This window comes from Martes martes (genome assembly GCF_963455335.1).
Source record: "Martes martes genome assembly, chromosome: 1".
In the NCBI taxonomy this organism is placed as follows: Eukaryota; Metazoa; Chordata; class Mammalia; order Carnivora; family Mustelidae; genus Martes; species Martes martes.
Genome location: NC_137888.1, coordinates 127,034,127 through 127,056,743, shown reverse-complemented (window position 1 = coordinate 127,056,743; position 22,617 = coordinate 127,034,127). Strand labels below are relative to the sequence as shown.

Below are 22,617 nucleotides of genomic sequence, written 5' to 3'. Positions count from 1 at the left end.
TCTGGGCATGTTATTCGTGTCTAACTTCCCCTTGCCTGATGCCAAAAGGTGTCCGATCAGATCTCACCCCTTGTCTCTCTGTCATGGCTACACTTCTTCCCCACCCTCAGATTCCAGGGGCCGCAGGCTTCTGGGATACACTGGTCTAGAATGACCTCTGTTTCCAGCTCTTTCTTACTGTCTCCACTATAGAGTCTCTGCTTCCTTCTGGGCCCAAAGCTGAGTCCTGCTCAAGGCTCCACCCTGGACCCCGGCCCACACTTTCTACCCATACCACCTCAGTGAGCTTGCCTATCTTTTGTGAACTCGTCAGCAGCAGCTTTGAACACCTATCCACGGTGTGCAAGGCTCCCGAGCTCTGACGCCATTAGAGCTCCCTGGGGGAACCCACCACCAGGCATGGGAGTCCCCGCGCACTGGGTGCTTACTCCATGCTGGGCGCCACGCCCAGCCTTCCACACATATCCACTCTCCTCACAGCCTCCGCTGAGACAGGTGCTCTATCTCCAGTATGTTAAAGGAAACTTAGAAACAAGGGAACTTGCCCAAGATCACTCAGCATCTGGACTCAGACTCAGGTGTGCCTGACCCCCAAACCACCACAATGCACTGAACAACCTCTGAAATTCTTCCCCAAGCCAAGCAGAGGCCCTCTCACCCCTGCCCCTCTCCCCGCTGCTCCGCCTAGATCTCACACATCTCACTGCCAAATGCTGAGCTCTGGCTCTGGCTCAAAACCTTGGTGCTAACTTCAGCCCCCTTCTCCTCCAATCTGCCCACTGCTGAGTCCTCGGCACCCTCTCCAAGAACGTCGCCCCCTGCCCTTGCCTCGGCTGCCCGGCAACCCCCACCCTGGCACTCAGCCCCATCCCACATGTCTACACAGGCCTCTTCAGATGGCCAGCCTTCCCTCCTTCCTGACTCCCCAACCTCGACCCAGCTGCCACGGTGTCCCCTGCATGGTCACCCAGTCACTGCAGCACCCCTGAACCTTATGGGATCACACCCTATGCCTAACATCAAGGCCCCACTGAGACTTCTTGTTTCTATTTTCCCTTCTCATCCTTTTCTGACTTCCTTCCCAGCACACAGGGCCGGTAGACACACCAAAGGTTCCTCTGCCCACAGTCGGCTCACTCTCAGCCCACCCTCACGCTCTTCAGCTACAAGGGTCTCCTTCCGACTCAGTCCTGCGGGTTCACACATGATGGGCCAACTGTGCCAGGCCATGTATTCAGCTTTTCCTGACTCTTAACTGTGAACTTGCTGTTTCCCAAACTGCGTTCCCTGGAACCCTCCAGATGCCTGAGATGCTGACGCGGTAAAGGGAGGCTGGTGAGAGTCCCTCTCTTGGAAATTCACCAGCACTCTGACTTCTCCAAGCCTCTGAGGAGTCCTGCATCATATAACTTCTCTAGATTTCACCCAGAACTTGCTTCACTTGCAGAAGCTTCTCAGTTCATTTTTTCCCACACCTCCCTTTCTTGAACTCTAATAGGCAGAGTCATGGGCTCTCAGAACCTTACCTCTGTTTCTCTGAGCATTGTTCGAGGAAAGAAAAAAAAGGGGAAAGAGGTGAGAACCAAGGAGCCTGAGGAGATGAGCAGGCCCAGCCACCAGGCTCCAATCCACCGGGGGTCTCCGGGGCTCAGGTTAATGGCAGCTGGAAAGACAGCAAAGGAAACAAGTGTTTTCTCGATGAATGCGGGATCTCATTTTGCTGGAAAGAGGGCCTCTGATCAGGAGGACTTTCTTCCCATGATGCAGAAGAGGTAAGCCATGAGCTAGAGTCTGATTCAAGACAACATTTCCTCTCCAGGCCAGCTGGTCTGCAGAGCATGGCAGCCAGAATCAGAGAATCCCGAGGATGAAGGAATCAGAAACTTGGCCTCACTTTATTTTATTCCCAACCCTTGGTAGGAATAACGGTGAAGGAGGCTCCATCCACCCACCTCCAATTAATCAGAAAACTGAGGATCAGAGATATTAGCTTTGCCCTCGTCCAAGGTCAAGGCTGGTAAGTATGATCTCATTGGTTAATTTTAAACCCATGTCTCCCTGGTGTCCAAACCTGCACTCTTAGCCACTGAATGCTACTGCCTCTCAATTTTATTGATCCCTAAGAAAGGAGGCCCCATAATCCTTAGGACCTTGAGGAACAACCGTCATCAGAGTGGGTTGCTGAGCCTCCAAAGAAGATACTTCCGGCAACATCTCCCACTCGCAGCTGCAAGTCTGCCATTGTGTCTCTCTGTAAAGAAACTATGTGGGCATGGAGGGAGGCAGAATGGCCCTCAGCCAAACAGCCAAACAGTGCCAGGCATCACTGGGCACTGTCCCTGGTACTGGGAGCTCAGCTTCGAGTCTCTTTGGGCAACTAAGAGGCAGGAATCAACTCAGGAAGTGCCAGTGAAAGGGCAAAGATGGCTTGACCCTGAGGCAGAAAGCTCCCCCAGGCTTTTCCCTGTCATGTGAAGTAAAGGCAGGGGACACCTTAATGAAGACATCGTGGTCTGATGGCCCCCTGGAGCAGCAGTTTTGGACTCTGGCAGCATGGTGGCTCTAACGCCTGTCCACATTCTTTGTGTGATGGGAAGGCTCTGATCTGCGTGCCAGGAACTGGTGGGAGTATCATTCCTACAAGTCTGGCTCAGACCTGCCTCCTAGCCACATCTTCCGGCTGGTGGGAGGGAGCTTTCTCTATCACTCCCACACTCCACACAGGTTCCCTCTCTTGGCCTTGTCCAAGTATTCTTCTCCATCTGGAAGGCAGAAATCCTTCCCCCCAGCCCCGATGGGGCTCAGTACAGCTGTCAGCGGCCTGGGACACCCTCCCTGAACACCTCAAGCAGGAGCCCTGTCTCCTGCCTTGGAGCTTCCAAAGCACTTCACTTGCCCCTCTGTGAGGCTGGCTCTCCCTGCCCTCTGGGAGGCAGGCTGGCATCAGATAAGCTTACAAAGGCCATGAGCTCTTGCAGGATTCCCTGGGGGGCTGCCTCTGTGAGGGGTTACCTCAGTGCTTATGCCCTGGCCTATGGACCCTATGTCCTCCTCATTCTAAGACACACAGTGATTTCGTCCATACCATTTTGTGAAGAATAAGAGCTCCTTCCTGTAAACCTCTTCATATAGATGAGGCACGTTCTAATCCTGACGACGACTCTATTGTACTACCATGAGGCCCATTTCACAGATGAGGAAACTGAGACACAGGAAGATGTAGAAACTTGCTCACGATCACTCAGCTGGTGAGAGGCAGAAGAAGGATTAGGCACAGCCCATTTACTGCCAGTGCCCATGGAGTCCCACATGATGTGAATCATATTCAGTGTCTATATTTTATGTAATGCCTCTTTTTTATCCTCAAAAGAACTCTTATTAAATCTTTTTTTTTAAATAATCAAACACCATCTTAGAATCTAAGGAATATAAAACTATTTTTAATACCACCACCAAGATAGGCAGCTATGGTGGCAACCACTGAGGCCCTGCCCCAAGTCTCAAGGTTTCCTGCTACAGACTTCCCAAGGACAGACAGGGACCTGTGCAAGAGGCAGCATGTGGCCCGCTCCTGGCTGTCTGAGGCTGGGCAGGGGTGACTGAGTGACGGCAGCAGGAGGCCCAAGCATGTGGATTTAAAGCTTCATTTTCTGCCCTGCCTGGCTGGGGCTTGGGGAGGTTGTTTCATGGAACCAGCGGTGGGATGGGCATCCTTGCCCACACTCACCTGTGTCCACTCTGCCGTAGTCCACGAAGATCTGCAGCATGACGGAGCCCAGCAGGTACCCGAAAGCCGGCCCAAATACAGAGATGGCAAATAAGATGGCTGGAGGGGAGAGTAGGAAAGGAGGCTGAGGGAGCTTGAGGGGGTGGGACAGCCCCAGGTTCGCCCCCTAGCTGAGGGATTCCTGAGCTGTCACCCCATCTGTCCTCTGGCCCTCACAAGTCCACACCCAGGGCATTTCCCATAGACAAGACCAGGATCACTCAAGATCCTGAATGTGCAGAACCAAAGCTGCTTCCCCTGCAGCCAGCTGCCAGAGAGACCCACTAGCCAGGAGGGAAAGCCTTCCCAGCATTTAGCGATTCCTGCCGGGCATGCTGGTGGTCGAAGATCCCTGCAAGTACAATGCCCCGGCAGCAGCTGTGGGGCTACTGAGCCAGTGCGTGTGCTCTGTCTGGTATGGGGCATGGGCCTCGAGAATGCTCAGTGAGGTTTGTTCTAAGGTTAGGATGGTGGCAATAGATGATCATTTGTTATCTGCCTTGTTTGTCCTTCCTTGAGGCCGTCTGGTCCCTAAGTGGACGGTTTGGGAAGACGCGGGTACCCCAGCCTGTGCCTGGAGGATTGGACAGCAGCAGTTCCAGGAGCTGGTAAAGGAGCTCCCTGGTGCCCAGTGTGGGGCTACGGGGTTACATACATTGCATATTTAATGCCACGGCTGCCCAGGATACAGATACTATTAGCCCTGTTCTGCAGGTGAGGACCCTGGGGCCCTGGGGGCCAGCCACCTTCCCAGGATCACACAGCTGGTAGGTAACAGAGCTGGCCTTCTAACCAAATCTGTCTTCCCCCACAAACCTCAGCACTCATCTGCTGTGTTGTGGGGGGTAACGAGGGTCTGACCTCGATTCAGCCCCTCAGGGCCTCAGCAAGTGCCACTTTGGGACTGGGCCCCCTCCCTGTGGCTTCACCAAGCCTGTGACTCACAGATGTACAAGGGTGAGTTGTTGGGCTCAGAGAAGTCATCCACATAGGAGATTCCAAATGGCTGAATGGGCACCGTCCCAATGCCTGCCAGCAGCTGGGCGACCACCATGAGACCCCACATGCTGCTGGTCTCCTTCCGGGAGTCCTGGGTGGTGCTATGGCACTTGCTGGGGGGCTGGTCCTTCCAGTGCTTCTGACAGAGCTCGGCTTGGAAATGGCTGCTGTTCCCTGCAATGAGAGGTCATGCTAGTCACCACTCAGTCTTCTGGTTCCACCAGCAGGCCTCCAAACCTGCCCTTCCTCCCAGGCCTTCGGGAAGTGACTGTAGACACAGAGGTCTGAGTGTGGTCTTCCTGTTCCGGGAGCAGCCCTTCTTGGGTGGGAGAGGAATCTTCAATCCACCCATGGCTGTCCCCTACGGGTACAGGTGGGGAGCTGAGCATGGAGGCCGAAAGCGTCATTCCCAGAGGAAAGGGTCACTCAGTTGAAAAAGGGGGATCCAGGATCAAAACCCAGGCTTGCTGGCCTGAAGCGCCCTGTGCTCAGCCTCAGGCTTGGGGTTCCCAGGGTGTGGCTCTCTTTAGCGGGACAAAGGCCATTCTGAAGACAATGTCAGCCCCACCTGGGATGCATCCCTCCTGTGTCAGGACCCTCGGAGCCTGACTCCTGGATAAGCCTGGCAGTGTGTCACAGAGGCATTTAATGTCCCTGTGGAAAGTGGGCAACAACCAAGGATCCTACAACTCGGGGAGTTGGAAAGGACTTGAGACCGTCTAGTTCAAGCCCTCCTATTACAAACGGGGAGCTGAGGCTGCTCCCACAGGAGCCAGGCTGCACCTTGAGACCCTTCTGTGAGGCTCCCTGAGATTCCCACCATGCCGCGAGCACCATGCGTTTTGTGGCTGTGGGGACCGGGCCAGGCTGGACTGTCACTTCCATGCGGCTGTTTTTAACTTGGCCCACATTAGCCAATCAGCACTGTCACCTCTCCAAGGCCTCGCGAGCTCTTGAGGGCTCCCTTGCATAAGATCCCTTCTTCTCTTACCTTGTCTGAGCCAATGGACACCACTGACATCCCTGATCTTGCTCTATTTTTGTTCTTTTCACAGTAACATAATTCCCTTTAATTCTCATTTGGGATGCTCCCAGAGAGGGTATAAGCCCTGATCTATGTGGGCCTCAAAGTCCCACAGAGAGGAAATTCGAGGGCTGCAGACTAGATCTGCCCCTCTTGCTCCACTCTGCCCCAGGTTGCCCTGGATGGTGGGGTGGGCGGCCCTGCCCTCCTCATCCCCCAGGATGAGGGGATTCTCTCCGTCCCCTAGGCACACACGCTCTGTCCAGCCTGGCCCGACCCTTACCTGTCTTCTACACTGGTGTTTGTTTCATAGGACACATTTGAAAACTTCTGGGGCCTATGGGGCTCTCCCACTGAACAGGAGGCCTGTCCTGGGAACGGAAAGGAAGGGCAAGATGTCTTCTTGTCAGGGTCATCCAGACTGGGGGAAAGTTTGGACGCTGAGTCCTGAAAAAATTCCTGGGCCAAATTTCGTCCATCCTCAGCTGGTCAGTCATTTGGGAATGGTGACCATGGGCAAGCACTCTGCTGGGGTGGGGGACAAGGAGATGACTGAGACAGGCACAGGTGCTGCCTTTATAAACGCCTCAGCCCACTGCGCTACACAGCTCACTGAAGAAGCAACCACAATGTTGCCTGGTCCGATCCAAACTACAACGGGATATCCTCTCATGCCCATCGGGATGGTCATTATCAACAACAACAACAACAAAAACAAACAGGAAACATCAAGGGTTGTTCATAAGATGTGGGAAAAGTTAGAGCCCTTGTACCTTGCTGGAAGGAATGCAAAATGGTGCAGCCACTATGGAAAACAGTATGGCAGTTTCCCCAAAAACTTTAAATACAACTACCATGGGATTCAGCATTTATACCTCTGGGTATATACCCAGAAGAATTTAAAGCAGGACTTAACAGATACTTGTACACCAGTGCTCATAGCAGGGTTATTCACAAGAGCCAAAAGGTGGAAACAATCCAACGTCCATCAACAAATGAATGGATAAACAAAATGTGATAGGTACATATAATAGAATATTACCGAGCCTTAAAAAGGAAGAGAATTCTGACATGCTACGTACAAAATGGAAGAATCCTGAAGACATTATGCTAACTGAAATAAGCCAGACACAAAAGTACAAACATCGCAGATTCCACTCACACAAAGAAACACAAATAGGCAAATTCATAGAGACGGAAAGTAGAATGGTGGTTATCGGGGGCTGGGCGGGCGGGGGAATGGGGTGTTAGTGGTACAGCTTCAGTTGGGAAAGATGAAAAGTTCTGGAGATGGATGGTGTGGATGGTTGTACAATAGTGTGAATGTATTAATGCCATTGAACTCTACACTTAAAAAGAGTTAGAATGGCAAATGTTATGTTATATATGTATATTACCACAATAAATAATGATGTAGCCTGCTCCACACTGAGTCGGCAGAGGACAGGGCGTAGGTGGGAGAAGCGCAAACCCAGTGTCACTGGGAGAGAGTGTAGGAAAAGATTCCTGGAGAAAGTGGCTCTGAGCTAAGGAGAAGCAATGGGAGTAGACAAAGATCAGCCACGAGGAGGACTGGGGAACAGCAATGTGGAGGGGCTCAGAGATGTGGGTGACACGCTCCATGGCACAAAATGCAGCTCGGACGAGCCGCATGCAAGTAGAAGCAGGGTGAGTCACGGCCGCTCCTGGACGGCTTGTGGGTGCTGGGAACGGGCACGGAATGTGTCCTAAGGAAAACCCCAGAAGGGTCCAGGTCCTGATGGGAGCGGTGCAACGAACACATTGGAGGCATTAGATCCATTTGCAAGGCCCATGTATAGAGAGTAGAATTGACCCCCAAAAGAGCTATTTTGGTGGTAAAATAGGTGAGGCTGTGCATTGCATGCGGGGCAGCGAAGGCAGGCCGGCTCTGCGGACGTGCGGACCAGATGCACAGCCCAGAGGTGTGTGTGTGATACACACAAGGCCAGGCTGGCTGCGGGAGCGCGTGACAAATGAAGGCCTGGAGAATAAGTGTTTTCTTTTAAGAGTTCTAGTCCTTGACCTCTCTGATTCTTACTATTTTACTATACGCACATTTATGAGAACACTGTGGCCGGCTTGGATGGCAACATTATTTTCTGTGGGACATGTATGGTCACCGAAGATCATAAAAATGTCGACTGGCTTATTCAGCCTTCACATGGCACACTGCAGCGTACGCCAGCACCACAGAAATCCTCAGGAAATTCCAGCTGATGAAACATCCAGGAGACAAAACCCTCTGGGGGTCGTGGGCTGTCATTATCTTTTAGAATGTCACACTCTGTGTCAGCAACTACCTTTATTAAAACCTGTTCTTTAAAATATAGGCCATTGGCCCCAACTCCCAAGTGTGTGGAGTTCCTCTTTGGCTCTTCCACATTCTGAATTGATTCAAGATCTCCTAATCAACTGTCCTTTCCTTATACCAGCCCTGAATGGGGCCAAATCTACCCTGGCCCAGGCCGTGACTCAAGCAAAATTCACCTGCAGAAGAGCAGGCTTCTTTCCCCGGGAGCACTGCCCACAGGGAAGCCACAGGTGGCTGTCCTGGGGACAGGGAGCCCCAGAGCCAGGAAGAGTGGAGGGCGGCGGTGGCTAGGACCTCTGCTCCCTGCCTTGATGTGAGCACAGGTGTTTATACCAGAGACAGGCACAGTGTGGGCTTCCCAAGAACTCATGCCTGGGACTCTGGCAGTGGGGGTCTACGGCCGGCTTCCTCGGGTGAGAGCGGAGTTGTCTAGAATTTAGACCCTTAGGCTCTTCTCTTAAAAATCTAGGGGACAGGGATTGGTGAGCCCAAGGGCTAGAAGAAGGGGGAGGAAAAGACCTTGTGTCGGAAGACCTTGGCAAAACTGGTGATGGGTGGGGAGACTCAACTTTCTTTGGTCCACTCCACCCCTCTCCTCCTTGGAGTGGCTTTCTCAGCTTCCTTTAGGAGCTCAGGCCCATGTGAAGGGAACAGAGCCACTTCCCCCCATTTCTCAAGCATTCCAGCAAAGGCCCTGTACCCAGGTACTCTCCATTGTCTTACGGAAGCATATCATCCTCCTCTTCTGATGTTGCTAGTTCTGACCTTCCCACCATGTCAAATCCTGTGGTGAGGTCAGAGAAATGCCTGCCTATTCCAGCCACCACAGACTCCAGAGGCTGCCTGCCCACCCAAGGTCCCTTTCCTCCATCTTGAAGAGCCCTGAGAATGGGAGGGAGGGGAGTCTGTTCATCAGAGGGATGTCAGTCTGTTTCTCATCTTCCCTGAGGCCGACTTCTGGAAGGCTCAAGTTCATCAGAGCACATTCTTTTCCCACAAGACACCAGAAGTCTGGCTGTGCCAGTTTTCACAGGGCTGTGAAATGCTAACTAGAAACAGGCTGGGACCTCTCTCCTCCTCCAGCTACCCCAGCACCACCCCAGCTGCACGTGAGTCAACCCTCTGACTCATTCCACAATTTAAATCAGAGTTTCAGTTCTAATTTCTGGACCCCTCAGTGGGTTTGGAAAGATAGGAGACTCTGTGGCAGGAAGGTCTATTTCCCCAGAGTGGGATCTACAGAGACAGGGCAGATCTGGGCAGACCAAAGTCTAGCCATTCCATTGTTCAAGGACTTACATTCCAGGGGTACCCAGGCTGAGGCCAGCTGGAGGGCTGCCGAGGATATAGGAGGTCTCTGCACAGAGATCTGAAACTGGGTCTGAGAGAGGAGCCTAGAAGGATCAAGCAACATAGAAAGTGCATGGCAAACGGGGCTTTCCTTTGACTAGTCATGCTCATCATTCTGGTAGAGGAAAGAGAGTTCTTCCAGGGAACAAAACAGCGGCAGTGAGTTCTCCTTCAAGTCATGTTCCTTGAAAGCCACACATACCTCCCTGCTCAGAAGGGGGCATGGTTTGCAGATGAGTAGGGTAAAGTGAGGCAAAACCCAAGCCTCAGAAGCAATCCATAAGAGAATACTAGGAAAAGGCTGGGGGGTGCTTCTGGAGAGTCTTCTGGAAACATGTTCAAGGTGCCAAGCCCTCAGGCTATCAGCAACCCCCTGGAACCTCATTCAGAATGTTCCACTCTGAAGGACCTATTTCCTAAATTCAGCTACTCAACAGTTCTTCCCGAAAACTCTGGCAACACCCACTAGCAGGCCTGGAACAGACTGTCCCAAACTCAGACATGATTCGAGGTCTCAAAGTGGTTTGCAAAGTGGGTTGTTCACACATCAGAAGTGATTGGGTTCCCAGGGCAGTTCACAAAGCCTTGTTACTCCATAATGCCTCGATAATAATATGTGGTCTCTTCCAACTAGACCAAGTCTCCACTTACAAAATAATTTCTACGGGCATGCATTCCAAGTTTCATTCTGGAACACTAGGAGACTGTTCTCCTCCTTCTGCACCAGCAGAAACCAACAGAGTTAGGTTTGACAGCCTGAGACACATCATAGGGTAGTGAAAGTGATTCACAGTTTGAAACCAGACAAACTGAGTTCAAATCTCATTCTACCACTCACTGGTTGGGGGCTTCTCAGAACCTCAATGTCTTCATCTCCAAAACAGATATCATAATATCTACCTTGCAATATTCTTATTAGGATTAAAAATCATGGGTATATTATAATCTGGGGCATAGTGATCAGATAATATCAATCAATTTACATCCAGAGACCCGAAACTTGGAGGAATTTAAATGAAGAGGGGGATGGTGGAACCATGGAGACAGACGATAAAGCCCGGCCCAGGTTCCTAAGAACCTGGGGGCTGGGACTAGAAACTAGAGACAAGTAAGATCAGTGCTGACCGCCAGCAGAGGATGGATGGTAATAAAGGAGCTGCCTGGAAGGGTTCATATTTTTGAAAGAAAAGAGTGAGCTCAGGGAGTGGAAGGAGAGCTTTCCTGGGTTCTATTCTCCAACTGAGTTTGCAAGACTAGTTCTGAGGTTGAGGCTGGTCACCCCTTCACACACGGTCACCCCGGCACTAGTGGGGACCCTGGGGAAAACGCCTACTTGTATAAGGAGGCCTGTGACCAATGAGCCAGACGTGAAAGGGCCGGTCCACTGCACACGACGAAACAAGGCTGGACGTCACCGTGCCGGTGAGGGGCTTTCCGCACCCATACCCTTGGCCCTGCACCCTAACAAATCACCACCAGGTCAAGGAAGAAGGAATCACCTGGTCTAGCTCATCATCAAAACTATTTCTTAGTGGATAGTAGGGATGGAAGCTCTACCTGAGTGAGAAGGATGGTGGCTGAAAGTCATTTAATTTTAATGTTGTAAGAGATGTGAACTTAATATGCACCCTCAACAGGGAGTGAAGCAGGACTTACTCTTCACAGATTTATTCAACAGGCTGATGAGGAGCTCTTTGGAAAAAAAAAGTGATTAGCTGAGCCAACATGAGTTCATAAAGAGCCATTCATGCCAAACCAACCTCATTTCCTTTGTTAGTGGGGCTCGCAGGCCAGCAGGAAGTTGTAACATGGTGTTACTTGACTGGAGGAAGCCTTTTGACAAAGCCTGTCATGATAGCCTGGTAGACAAGATGTGGACACGTGGCTGCAGAGTCCTCTGGGGAGAACCAGCTTAAAGCATGCCCAGGGCTGGCATCAAGGGCCCATGTGACCCAGGAGATGGCCCTGACTACACACCACTCAACACTGTTATCACAGGCTTGGGTGAAAGCAGGAACAGCTGACAAATTTGTGAATGACACAAACGACACAAACTGGGAGGAATAGTTAATAAGACAGACCAAAAAAGACTCTTAATCACAGGAAACAAACTGAGGGCTGCTGAAGGGGACATGGGTGGTGGTATGGGGTAACTGGGGGATGGACACTGGGGAGGGTATGTGTGTAATAAGCACTGGGTATTACCTAAGACTGAGGAATCACTGACCTGTACCCCTGAAACAAATAATACATTATTGTTGATTTTTTAAAAGGAGGAAAAACGGACAGTCAAAACCCTGAAAACTTAAAATTAGGCTTGAGGCTATAAGGAGGGGCTCCAGTCAAGGAGAATGAAGCTAATGGAATCAGTCTGGGCTGCTATACCCAAGTATCGTAGACTGGGGTGGCTTGGAAACAACAGAAAATTATTTCTCACAGTTCTGGAAGATGAAAGTCTGAGATCAGGGAGCTGGCACATATAGGTTCTGATGAGAGCCTTCTTATTGTGTCCTCACAAGGCAGAAAGAGAGTGAGGGAGCTCTCCGACCTCTTATGAGGGCTCCGATGCCATTCATGAGGGCACAACCCTCCTGACCTCATCACCTCCCAAAGGGCTCCCCTTCTACTACCATCATGGTGGTCCTGGCTTCTCTTTGCTGTTTTCCCCCCTTTAGATCTGAGCCTCCCATCCTTTCTGACGGTGGCCAATTCAAGCTGTGAATCCTGAAAAGTGCTTTTGTCCCTGTCTCTTGCTGGTTTCCTGCCTCCTGGTGGGTAACACACTACCCAGATATGTCTGGTGGTTCCCATTTCAAACCTCTGGGCCACAGGAGGTGTCTGGGCACAGCCAACGGTTCTGCTCTACCAGGTGTGGCAAGAAGTGCAGAACGTTCCTCCCTGTGTCCTCCAGGGATCCTCAGGGAGCCCCAGGCCTCCTGAATGAGAGATCAAGGGTTTCTTCAAATCCTAATCCCCAATGGGAGAGGGGCCCACGCTCTGTTTCTGTAGGGCTAGTCCTCACTCCCTAACGGTTTTCCTGGGGCGCCCAAAGCCACTGGAATAGTAACCATATTTTCTTTTCCACCCTGTGTGCTGACTCTCCCAAGGGAACTAACCCCCTGCAACCTCCCACCACACCCAAGGCATACAATCAGCGGGTGGGGGGAGGCACTGGAGGAGTGACTCTCCCCAGGGCAGCGAAGTGCAGGATACAACTTGCAGGGTGCAGCTTGCTGCCTAGGGCTGCCCACCCCCCACCCCGAGCCAAGCAGGGCTGACACCCCGGCCTCACTCCTGAACAGGGGAAATGACTAAACCAGCCTTGGGGGCCTGGCTGGGAGGGGGAGCCACACTCAGGTCCCTACTCAGACCTCAGCTGGAGACTTGGGAGAACAAGGGGTTCTCGTTTCCAGGCTGGCCAAGGGATCCCGCAAAACAGAAGCTAACAGAGCCTCACTACAGAGTCAACTACTCTCAGATCAGCTGCTGGGGCCTTTAGAGAGACCACAGTCCTATTGCCATGGAAACCACCAGTTCACCTGAGGAGCCCCAGCTCCTTCCCCGGCCTTCCCCTAATGTCCAACACTACAGCCTAGTGTTTTCTACCATTTTTCCCCATAGGTTTCTATTCTTTCCTACAGTATGCATTAAAAAATGTTCCACATCAAATTTCATTAGGTTTTGCTGTGCTCATCTGTTTAGGGCTATTTTTTCTCAGTTGATTTAATCACCCCCATGTGTTTTGTGACCACCCCCCCTTGTTATTTTCTCTTCCTTTTCAGGTTAAATAGATCCAACTAGCCAGGTTGAACAACTTCCACCCCAATTGCCCCCCCCACACTCAACCTCCCAACATACACACTTTCCCCTCTGCCCCCTTTTATACCCCCACATCCACACCCTCACCAACTCCCACCATACACACTTTTCCCTCTCACATCCACCCCCATCTCAACACTCCACACGCCTCCCGCACATTTCTTCCCTTGCACACAGCCCCACCTCCACCCTTCCCACCTCCACATATATCCACCTCGCATCCACACCAGTACACCTTCCCTCACACACACATCTATACACAATTACCCCACAGACACACTCACACTCCCAACCCCCAACGCCAACCCCCAACACCTTCTGAGCATAGCCATCTCACACCAGCTGGGTGTTCACCACTGAACAGCCCTGAGCTTGTTTGCCAAGAGCAGTTCCCTCAGCGGGAGGACCCTGAGTGGCTCCCACCGTTCATCGGGGCAGGTTCTGCTCTGGGGGTTGGGGAGCTGATTCTAGGCCCTGTGTGCTGTCCACCGAGGAAGAAACCATCACTCAGGAGCCTGAGGCTTCCTCTCCTTATGCCTCCTCACCACCCTCCTTCCCAGGGACACCCGTGGGATGAATGAGCAGGGATGAGCTGGCACGTTTATGAATAAAGGACTGGAGAGTGACTGTTCCCTTTCTTCTCTTGCCTGCTTCAAAAATGCAATCCAACCCCCACCTCTTATCTTACAGGAAGCTCCCTGCCTGTGTACATCCATTGTCTGCGTAGGAGCCGACTTCCCTCTGGACGTGCCTTGGGACCTTTCACAGGTTACACCTAGTCCTGCCAGACACTGGTTTCCGAAGACCCTTCTTTTATTTCCTAAGGGAACTGGTGTCACCTTGGCCTGTTTCCCATCCCCCAAAACCTCTCTGCGCCTTCCAGAAGTGGTCTTGGAGGCTTGGCTGGGTAACTAGTCTTTTTTTTCTAAAGGCGCCAGGGCACATTTCCGGACCCCTCTGACATTTAGAAAATCTAAACATTCATAAATGTCTGCCTGGCCTTTTTTAAAATTAGCAATTAGTTGTTAAAGGTCTCTGTGATTCCCACAATGTTCAGTCCCTCTTTATTTTTTTTCCTAAAATACATAGTTACTCTTCATTTCCCATGTTCATTTCTGGAGTAGCTTTGCTCCAGGGGAGGAAATCAGCAATCAAGACATAACAGGCCTGGGGGTCATTACTTATGCGTAACAGATTTCAAATGTCACAATAAGGGCAGGCAAAGAAAAATTTGCTGGACAGCCAACATGGGCACTTTACCTATACTATTTTGTGTTAATTTTGCCCTCAGAACACCTTGAAAGTGAAGGTATTATGGGTACCATTTTACAGATAAGGAAACTGAGGTTCAGTAAGGTAAAGTAGGAGATTGCTTAAGGAACCTTGGCAAGTAAATGGCTGAGCTACTTTTGAATGTTGAAGTCCGTGCTCCACCCATCCATACCAGGCTGCTCCAACTGAGGGTCTGGGAATAGAACAGAATAGCAGCCCAAGCTTCAACTGAGAGACTCACTGAGGACTCACATATGGAGGGTGCAGCTGGGTCTATGTTGAGGGAAGAGCCCTGCTCCAGGCCAGAGCAGAAGACCTACAGTGAGGACGAGGGAGAAGCTGCCTTCAGATGGCACCAGGATGCCCGGCCCATCGGCCATGAGCTGTGAGACTCAGCTTGCTACTGGAAGCAGGATGCTTCCTTTTTTGGGACCCTAGTTTACCCAGCATAACACATATCTTGTCCCCATTACTGCCGATCATTTTTGTTCAAAGATTTTACTTATTTTTTTGAGAGAGAGAGAGAGAGTGATCGAACATGAGCTGGGGGAGGGACAGAGGAATGAACAGGCTCCATCCCAGGACTCCAACATTATGAGTTGAGCCGAGGTCAGACACTTAACCGACTGAGCCACCCAGGTTCGCCATTCTACTACCATAGGTTATAAACACCAACATTTAACAGGCTAAATTCTGAGCAAGCATCCTCCCACCACTTACAGCCCTTTGGGCAAGTGTCTGTTTCATATGGGGAGGAACTGAGCCTCAGCTGGGGAGGAGGTGGCCCGAGGGAGGGAGTCTCCATTCCCAAGGACTGCCTGACTCCAGAACACCACTCAGGGTGGTACATTTAATAAAACGCATTTGTTCCTGATTGCCTTGCATAATTCAAACCTAAAGTTCCCATAGGAATACATTTGAAATAGGAGTTGCTTTTCAAACTTTTCCCATGAAGTGAGATTTCTGGCTATTTTCATTCGCACATGTTAGCATAGCACATGCCCATGCGGCACCGGTACCCAGCGCACAGGCCCAGATAGACGCCACCGATGTGGCTCCTGGGCAGAAGTCCTCCTCATCCCACCTCCTGACCCCAGGAAGATGCCCCGAAGGTGGCTCAGCCCTGAGCACTTCCAGCTGCGGCTCTGACCCTGGCCAGAGTAAGGGAGACTGCTGTGCCTGATTGTCCAAATAGAATTTACACAGATGAAATGAGCAACAACACTAAAAAAAAGTTAATTTTCCTGGTCTGTGGTTCCTCCCTGCAGGCTGAGAGGCCAGCTGTGGTCCCTGTCCCCGTCCCCTTCAGTTCCCTCTCTGTGGAGTTTGGCTAAGAGAACTGAGGTCAAGGAGGGAATGGCAGAGTGTTTCCCTCCCAGCAGGGAGGATCATGGTGGGCTGAACCCCGGCCAATGGACTATCCCTAACAAGGAGCGGAGTGATCGCTTTCAGAGGCCCGCCCATCTCTGACCACCCTCTGTGGTGGCTGCTCTGTGCGGAGCAAATGCCGTTGGTATGTGGCTCACGCTACGGGCAGCCAATCCACCAACCCACAGTGTGTGATGCCTGGCAGGATGCCCTTCCCTCAGCTTGGCCCCAGTGCCCCAGGCTCCTTGCTGGTTTCATTAACCCAGTCCTCATGCTGCTGAGGAAGGGGTCTAGAGTGAGCTTGGCATGGGGCTGTCTGGGACGGTAGCCAGCAATGCCGGACTCTCCTTCAGAGCTGGCCTCCAATCCCTTGTCTAGACTGAGGAGGGAAAAGAGCATGGCAGGACACCTAGGTTTGGGTCTCTCTTCCTCCTGGACCTACTTGAAGAAGGATTCAGTCTCTACATAGTCCAAATAGATACAAGGCCACAAGACATTCATGAGAAAAGATGAGTTCACTGGTGATTTACATGGTAGTGGGGAAAAGATTCCCATGATCAGAACCCAACAGACATTTCATCATTAGACACTGCTACTCTGGCTCCGTTCTTTTTCCATTCCAACCTCCATAACAGAAGTCTCACAACCCATAAAGGAATCCCTTCAGGGCACCTGGGTGGGTCAGTTGGTTGAGCATCTGCCTTTGGCTCAGGTCGTGATCTTGGGGTCACATGGGATCAAGTCCCGTGTGGGGCTCCTCGCTCAATAGGGAGTCTGCTTCTCTTTCTCCCTCCCACCCCCAGCTCATGTGTATACTCTCTCTCTCAAATAAATAAATAAAGTCTTAAAAAAAAAAAAGGGGGGGAGGAATCCCTTTTATCATTCTCAGTGATTCAACTCTTGAACCTGACCTCTAGATATGACAAACAAAACAAAACAAAACAAAAACCACACACACACACACAAAATCCAAGCCTGGCATTTAAGTAAATGGGTAAAGAGGGATCAGAATCAGTTATTACCTTAGCACATCCTTTGGTGGCTCATTTATCCTCAGACATCTTTAGCTCCAATACAGTGGGCCAAGGATGAGCGTTTGTGGACTGGGCCTACCATTGCTGCCCATCACAAAACCACTGCCACTTCTTACATCCTTCAAAACATGTACAAGTTTATCCCAAGCCAATAAACTATCATAAAATTAGCTCCAAAGCAGCATTGTTCCTGGGGTGCTGAGTGAATGCAAATGCAAAACCACTTTGTAAGGCTATTTCCCCAACCCAGACCACACAAAATTTCTACAGGGGAAAAAAATCACACTGCAAATGATCCCACAGCCAAACATTATAAAACATATGGGAAATAATCCACCATGAACAAGAGCAAGCAAACACAAAACACGGGAGGATTAGCATTCCCAAAACTTTAGCTAAGGGGAGCCAACTGAAAAAGACTATATAAAATAAATACATTTAAAATAATTAAAGAGACCAGAGGAAGAATAGGAATCATAAGACAATATAAAAAATCATAAAACAGGGCAGAGAGATTTGAAAAACTAACATAACTTTAGAAATTAACAAAATATATAGAGCCATTAAAATGTACATGTAGAGTGTGAGCTGAATCAGATTAAGAGAGCTGGAGGGAGACTAAGTGAGCAGGAAGACGTACATGAGGAAATCACCCAGGAGGCAACTTAGATGAATTAAGCACTCGAAACTATGAAAGACAAGAGACCAGGAGGCCAGACATCAAAACATATTATGTATAACACATTTTGTAACATATGCATTAATGTATTATATATAATATGCTATATATTATATATGTTTACATATTTTCTATATTTTTATATCTAATGCAGTATATGGATTTTTAGAGGAAAGAATGGAGAAAATAGGGTTATGCAGTATCAGGAACATTTTTGGCTGAGAGTTTTTCAGAACCAAAGGAAAACCTTAATTTTTAAAAAAAATAATAGCACATTGAACTTCTAAACAGGTAAGTAAAAATTAACCTATACTGAGACACCATATGGTAGACATGCAAGACCACAAAGAAGAGAGACAATCTTAAAGTCAGCTGGAGAGAAAAAATGGAATTCCCAGAAAGGATGATGTTGAGACTGATGGAGAAGTCCTAATACCAGTAAGAGGAGCCAGAAGACAGAGGCATGGTACCTTCAAATCACTGAGAGGAAATAACTATGAGCTTAAAACCCTGCTTGCAGCCAAACCATAATGCAAGGACAAGGATAAAACTGACATTTTCAGACACAGACTTAGAGATTTTCTCATTCATGGGCCCACCTGTAGGTAATGCTAATGAATATATTTCAGGAGAAAGGAAATTAAATCAACAAGGGTAAGTGAAATGCCAGAAGCAATTGTGAGCAAATAAACCAGTAAACTTGTGGGTAAATACATGTAAGTGCTGACTTATTTATAATTACCAGTGACTATAATAATAATGGGTACTAGGGGGAGGTTAAAGACAGGCAGAATGGAAGTACGGGTCAACAAAACATGGACGATGGAAGAGGACAGTGAGTAGTAAAACATCTCAGCACCCTTACTTTGTTCTGTTGGAGAATAAAGACATTCATCTGCTTTAGGGATTGTGAAGTCATAGGTCAGTGTTAAAATGTAAGGGCAAGGGTGAGGCATACTGTGTTCATGGACTGGCAGACTCCATAAACATGTCCAGTATCTCCAAATTGATCTATGAATTTAATGCAATTCTAATAAAAATTCCAGAAGCATTTTTTTAGGTAGAGACAAGCTGATTATAAAGTTTATATGGGGAGGCAAATGAATAAGAATAGATAAAACAATTTTGAAAAAGAAGAAGAGAGTTGGAGGAACCATAGTACCCAATTTTAAGTCTCAACTACAAAGTTGCAGTAATCATGACAGTGTGAGAGTGGGAAAGAAGACACAGAGACTAATGGAAAAGAACAGAAAGTCTAGAAAAAGACCCACACGAGTATAATCAGTTGATTTTTAATAATGATGTAAAAATATTCTTTTTTTTTTTTTTAGATTTGATTTATTTATTTGAGAGAGAGAGCACAAGCAGAGGGGACACCAGGCAGAGGGAGAGGGAGAAGCAGGCTCCTGCCTGAGTAGGAAGCCCAATGCAGGGCTTAATCCCAGGACCCTGGGATCACGACCTAAGCTGAAGGCAGACGCTTAACTGACTGAGCCACCCAGGTACCCCAAACGATAACCTTTTTGGTGAATGATGCTAAAACAATTTAACATCCATATGCAATAAGAAGAAAAAGAATCTTATAGAAAATTAACTCAAATTAATCATAGATCTAAATGTAAGTGGGAAGTTACAAAACTTAAGGAAAAAAAAAAACATGCATAGGAGAAAATCTTCCTGACCTGGAACTAATCAAAGAGTTCTTATGTGTGCACCAAAAGCATGATCTATTAAAGAAAAAAGAATTATAAGTTGTATTTCATCAAAATGAAAAACTTTTGCTTTGCAAATGACAGTTTTAAAAGAATGTAAAAGATAAGCTAAGACCTGGGAGAAAATACTTGCAAATCTTCTACCCAATAAAGAATTTGTATCCAGAATTTATAAAGAACACTGAAATTGAGCAAGAAAACAGATAATCCAATTATGAAATGGACAGAAGGCTTTGAACAGACACCTTCCCAAAGAGAACACATACATGACAAATAAACACATGAAAAGATGTTCAACATCATAAACTTACATTTATAAAAGACACCCCCAGACACAAATATTTACAGCAGCTCTACTTGTACTTGGTACAAACTGGAAACGATTCAAAAGTCTTTCAATGGATGAAAAGGTGAACTGTGGTATATCCATACAACAGAATACTATTCGGCAATAAAAATATGAACACTGATACATGCACCAACTTCAGTGAATTTCAAAGGCCTCTGGCCCAGGGAAGAATCCAGTCTCAAGATGTTACCTGCCTGATGTTGCCATTTCTATGTCATTCTCAAAGCTACAAAACCATAGTGATGGAAATGGGCTAGTGGTTGAGGTGGTTGGGAAGAGTGTGACCATGCAGGAATAGCATGATGGATGTGTTGGAGCGATGGAACTGTTCTGTATTCTGATTGTGGTGGCTACCCAAATCTATAAATGTGTTCAAATTTATAGAACAGTGTGTCATGCCCCAAAAAAGTCAATCTTACTCTCTAATAATTTTTAAATGTTTCAACGTAAGGATAACTAATAATGTATAACTTCCAAACCTGTAGAAGAAAAAAAGATAAGGCTAAAGAAATAAGACATAAGGGTGCCTGGGTGGCTCAGTGGGTTAAGCCTCTACCTTCGGCTCAGGTCATGATCCCAGGGTCCTGGGATCGAGTCCCACATCGGGCTCTCTGCTCAGCAGGGAGCCTGCTTCCCTCTCTCTCTGCCTGCCTCTCTGCCTACTTGTGATCTTTCTTTCTGTCAAATAAATAAATAAAATCTTAAAAAAAAAGAAATAAGATATAACACTAGAAGGAAGAAAAGCATACTGATATGCAGTGAGCTTAAGCATACCAACTGCTGGTGAGTGGCCACCTCCTGTAGGGGAGGAAGTGGTGAGCCAAGAGGGAGTTAATGTCTTCTTTCTTTCTTTTTTTGTTTTTAATTTTTAAAAAATTTTTAACTTAAATTCAATTTAGTTAACATACAGTGTATTATTATTTTCAAGGGTAGAGTTTAATGGTTCATCAGTTGCATATAACACCCCATGCTCATTATATCACATGCCCTCCTTAATACACATCACCCAGTTACCCTATCCCCTACCCATCTCACCTCCAGCAACCTGAAGTTTGCTTCCTAGAGTTAAAAGTCTCTTAAGGTTTGCCTCCTTCTCTGTTTTTATCTTATTTTATTTTCCCTTCTCTTCCCCTATGTTCACCTGTTTTGTTTCTTAAATTCCACATATGAGTGAAATCATATAGTATATGTCTTTCTCTGACTGACTTGTTTTGCTCAGCATAATGCCCTTGTCTCAGTTCTTTTTTAAAAAAGAGGTATCTGGTAGCCAAAGTGTCCAGGGACAGGTACCAGGTACATAAAATGTGCTGTAGCCATACAATGGCATATTATTCAGCCACAAAGAAATGAAGTCCTCGATACATGTTACAATACGGATGAACTTTGAAAACATGATGCAAAATGGAATAAACTAGATACAAAAGGACATATATGTATGATTCCACTTACATGAAATATCTAGAATGGGCAAACTCACAGAAAGCAAATTAGAAATAACCAGATGCTGGGGAGAAAGAGGAGTGGAGAGTTACTGCTTAATGGGTACAGTATCTGTTTGGAATTGATGAAAAAAATTGGAAATAGCAGTGATAGTTGCAAAGTATTGTGAATATAATTAATGTCACTGAATTTATACTTCCTAGTTAAGGTGGCAATTTTTATGTTTTCTTTTTAAGATTTTATTTATTTCAGACAGAGAGAGAGAGCGCGAGTCGGGAGAAAGGGTAGAGGCAGAAGTGGACTCCTCACTGACCAATGAGCCTGACATGGGCTTATTCCCAAGACTCTAGGATCATGTCCTGAACCAAAGGCAGATGCTTAACTGACTGAGCCACCCAGGTGTCCCAACTTTTATGCTTTATATATACTTTACCACAATTAAAAAATAACAGGAGAGGGGCTCCTGGGTGGCTTAGTTGGTTAAGCCTCTGACTCTTATTCTCAGTTTAGGTCTTGATCTCAGGGTCATGAGTTCAAGCCCTATGGTGTGAAGCCTACTTGAAAACACAGACACAGACACACAGACACACAGACACACACACACACACACACACACACACACGCACATGCACCCCAAAACCATAATATACCAAAACCCTGGGCTGTATACCTTAAATGGGTGAGCTGTATGGTGTGTGAATTATGTCTCAATAAAGCTGTTAAAAGAAAAAAGTGGAAAGAAGAAAAGAGGCATCTGAAAGAAAACTGATAAATCTTAATGATCAGTATGTTTAAGTGTTCGTTGTATAATTTTCTTTACTTGGCTATATTTTGATTTTTTCATATTAAAAAATAAAATATTTTTTCAAAGAAAAGGGAACCCTTACCAGGCAATTTCATGTTACTTAATTCCTTGTTTATTACCTAGGTAAAATCCTCATACATGTCTCCCTACCACAGGGCATATCACTAAGATCAGAGACTGTGTTACAGAAGGGGCTACTTGTCTAAGAATCGGGAGACCTGGGTCTGTCTCTCCCTAACTGACTGGTGCCCTTGGGAAAGTTACTGAACAACTTTGAGTGCCAAGTTCTCATCTTAGACCTTTTCTCTCCCTTTCGCAGGTGTCCAGGAGAATCAAATGAGATCACAGTTTAAGTGTATCGTAACCTAAAGAATGACGGACGCACGTACAAATGTCAGGAAGTATTAAAAACGTGATTGAACATGCAGAAAACCCATAGATCTCATCGTGGGCAATGCTTTGACCCTTTGCCAAGCCCATCACAGGCACTGCTCGAAAGCATCCCCATTTGCGTGCACTGGATCATTCCTTGCAGGAAGCAGAGGTAAGTATGAGGAATCACGGGGGAGGCAAGCCATCTGCTGTACGCTGTGACCTCAGCAAGTCAAGGCTGCTCCAAAGCTCTGCATAATTCTGTACGTTTTCACTTTCAGGTGTGCTTTGGGGAG

General features: G+C 48.0%; 1 protein-coding gene across 1 annotated transcript in view; it reads right to left on the bottom strand.

The window, feature by feature from the left end:
• Positions 1–22,617, bottom strand: part of SLCO2A1 (solute carrier organic anion transporter family member 2A1) — a 78,898-nt gene that overhangs the window by 14,197 nt on the left and 42,084 nt on the right. The window contains exons 4-6 of the mRNA XM_080813830.1: positions 4,712–4,939; positions 3,728–3,826; positions 1,527–1,663 (exon numbers count right to left, since the gene is read on the bottom strand). Of these exons, the coding sequence (XP_080669956.1) occupies positions 1,527–1,663; positions 3,728–3,826; positions 4,712–4,939 (464 nt within the window). The remainder of the gene's footprint in view (positions 1–1,526; positions 1,664–3,727; positions 3,827–4,711; positions 4,940–22,617) is intronic.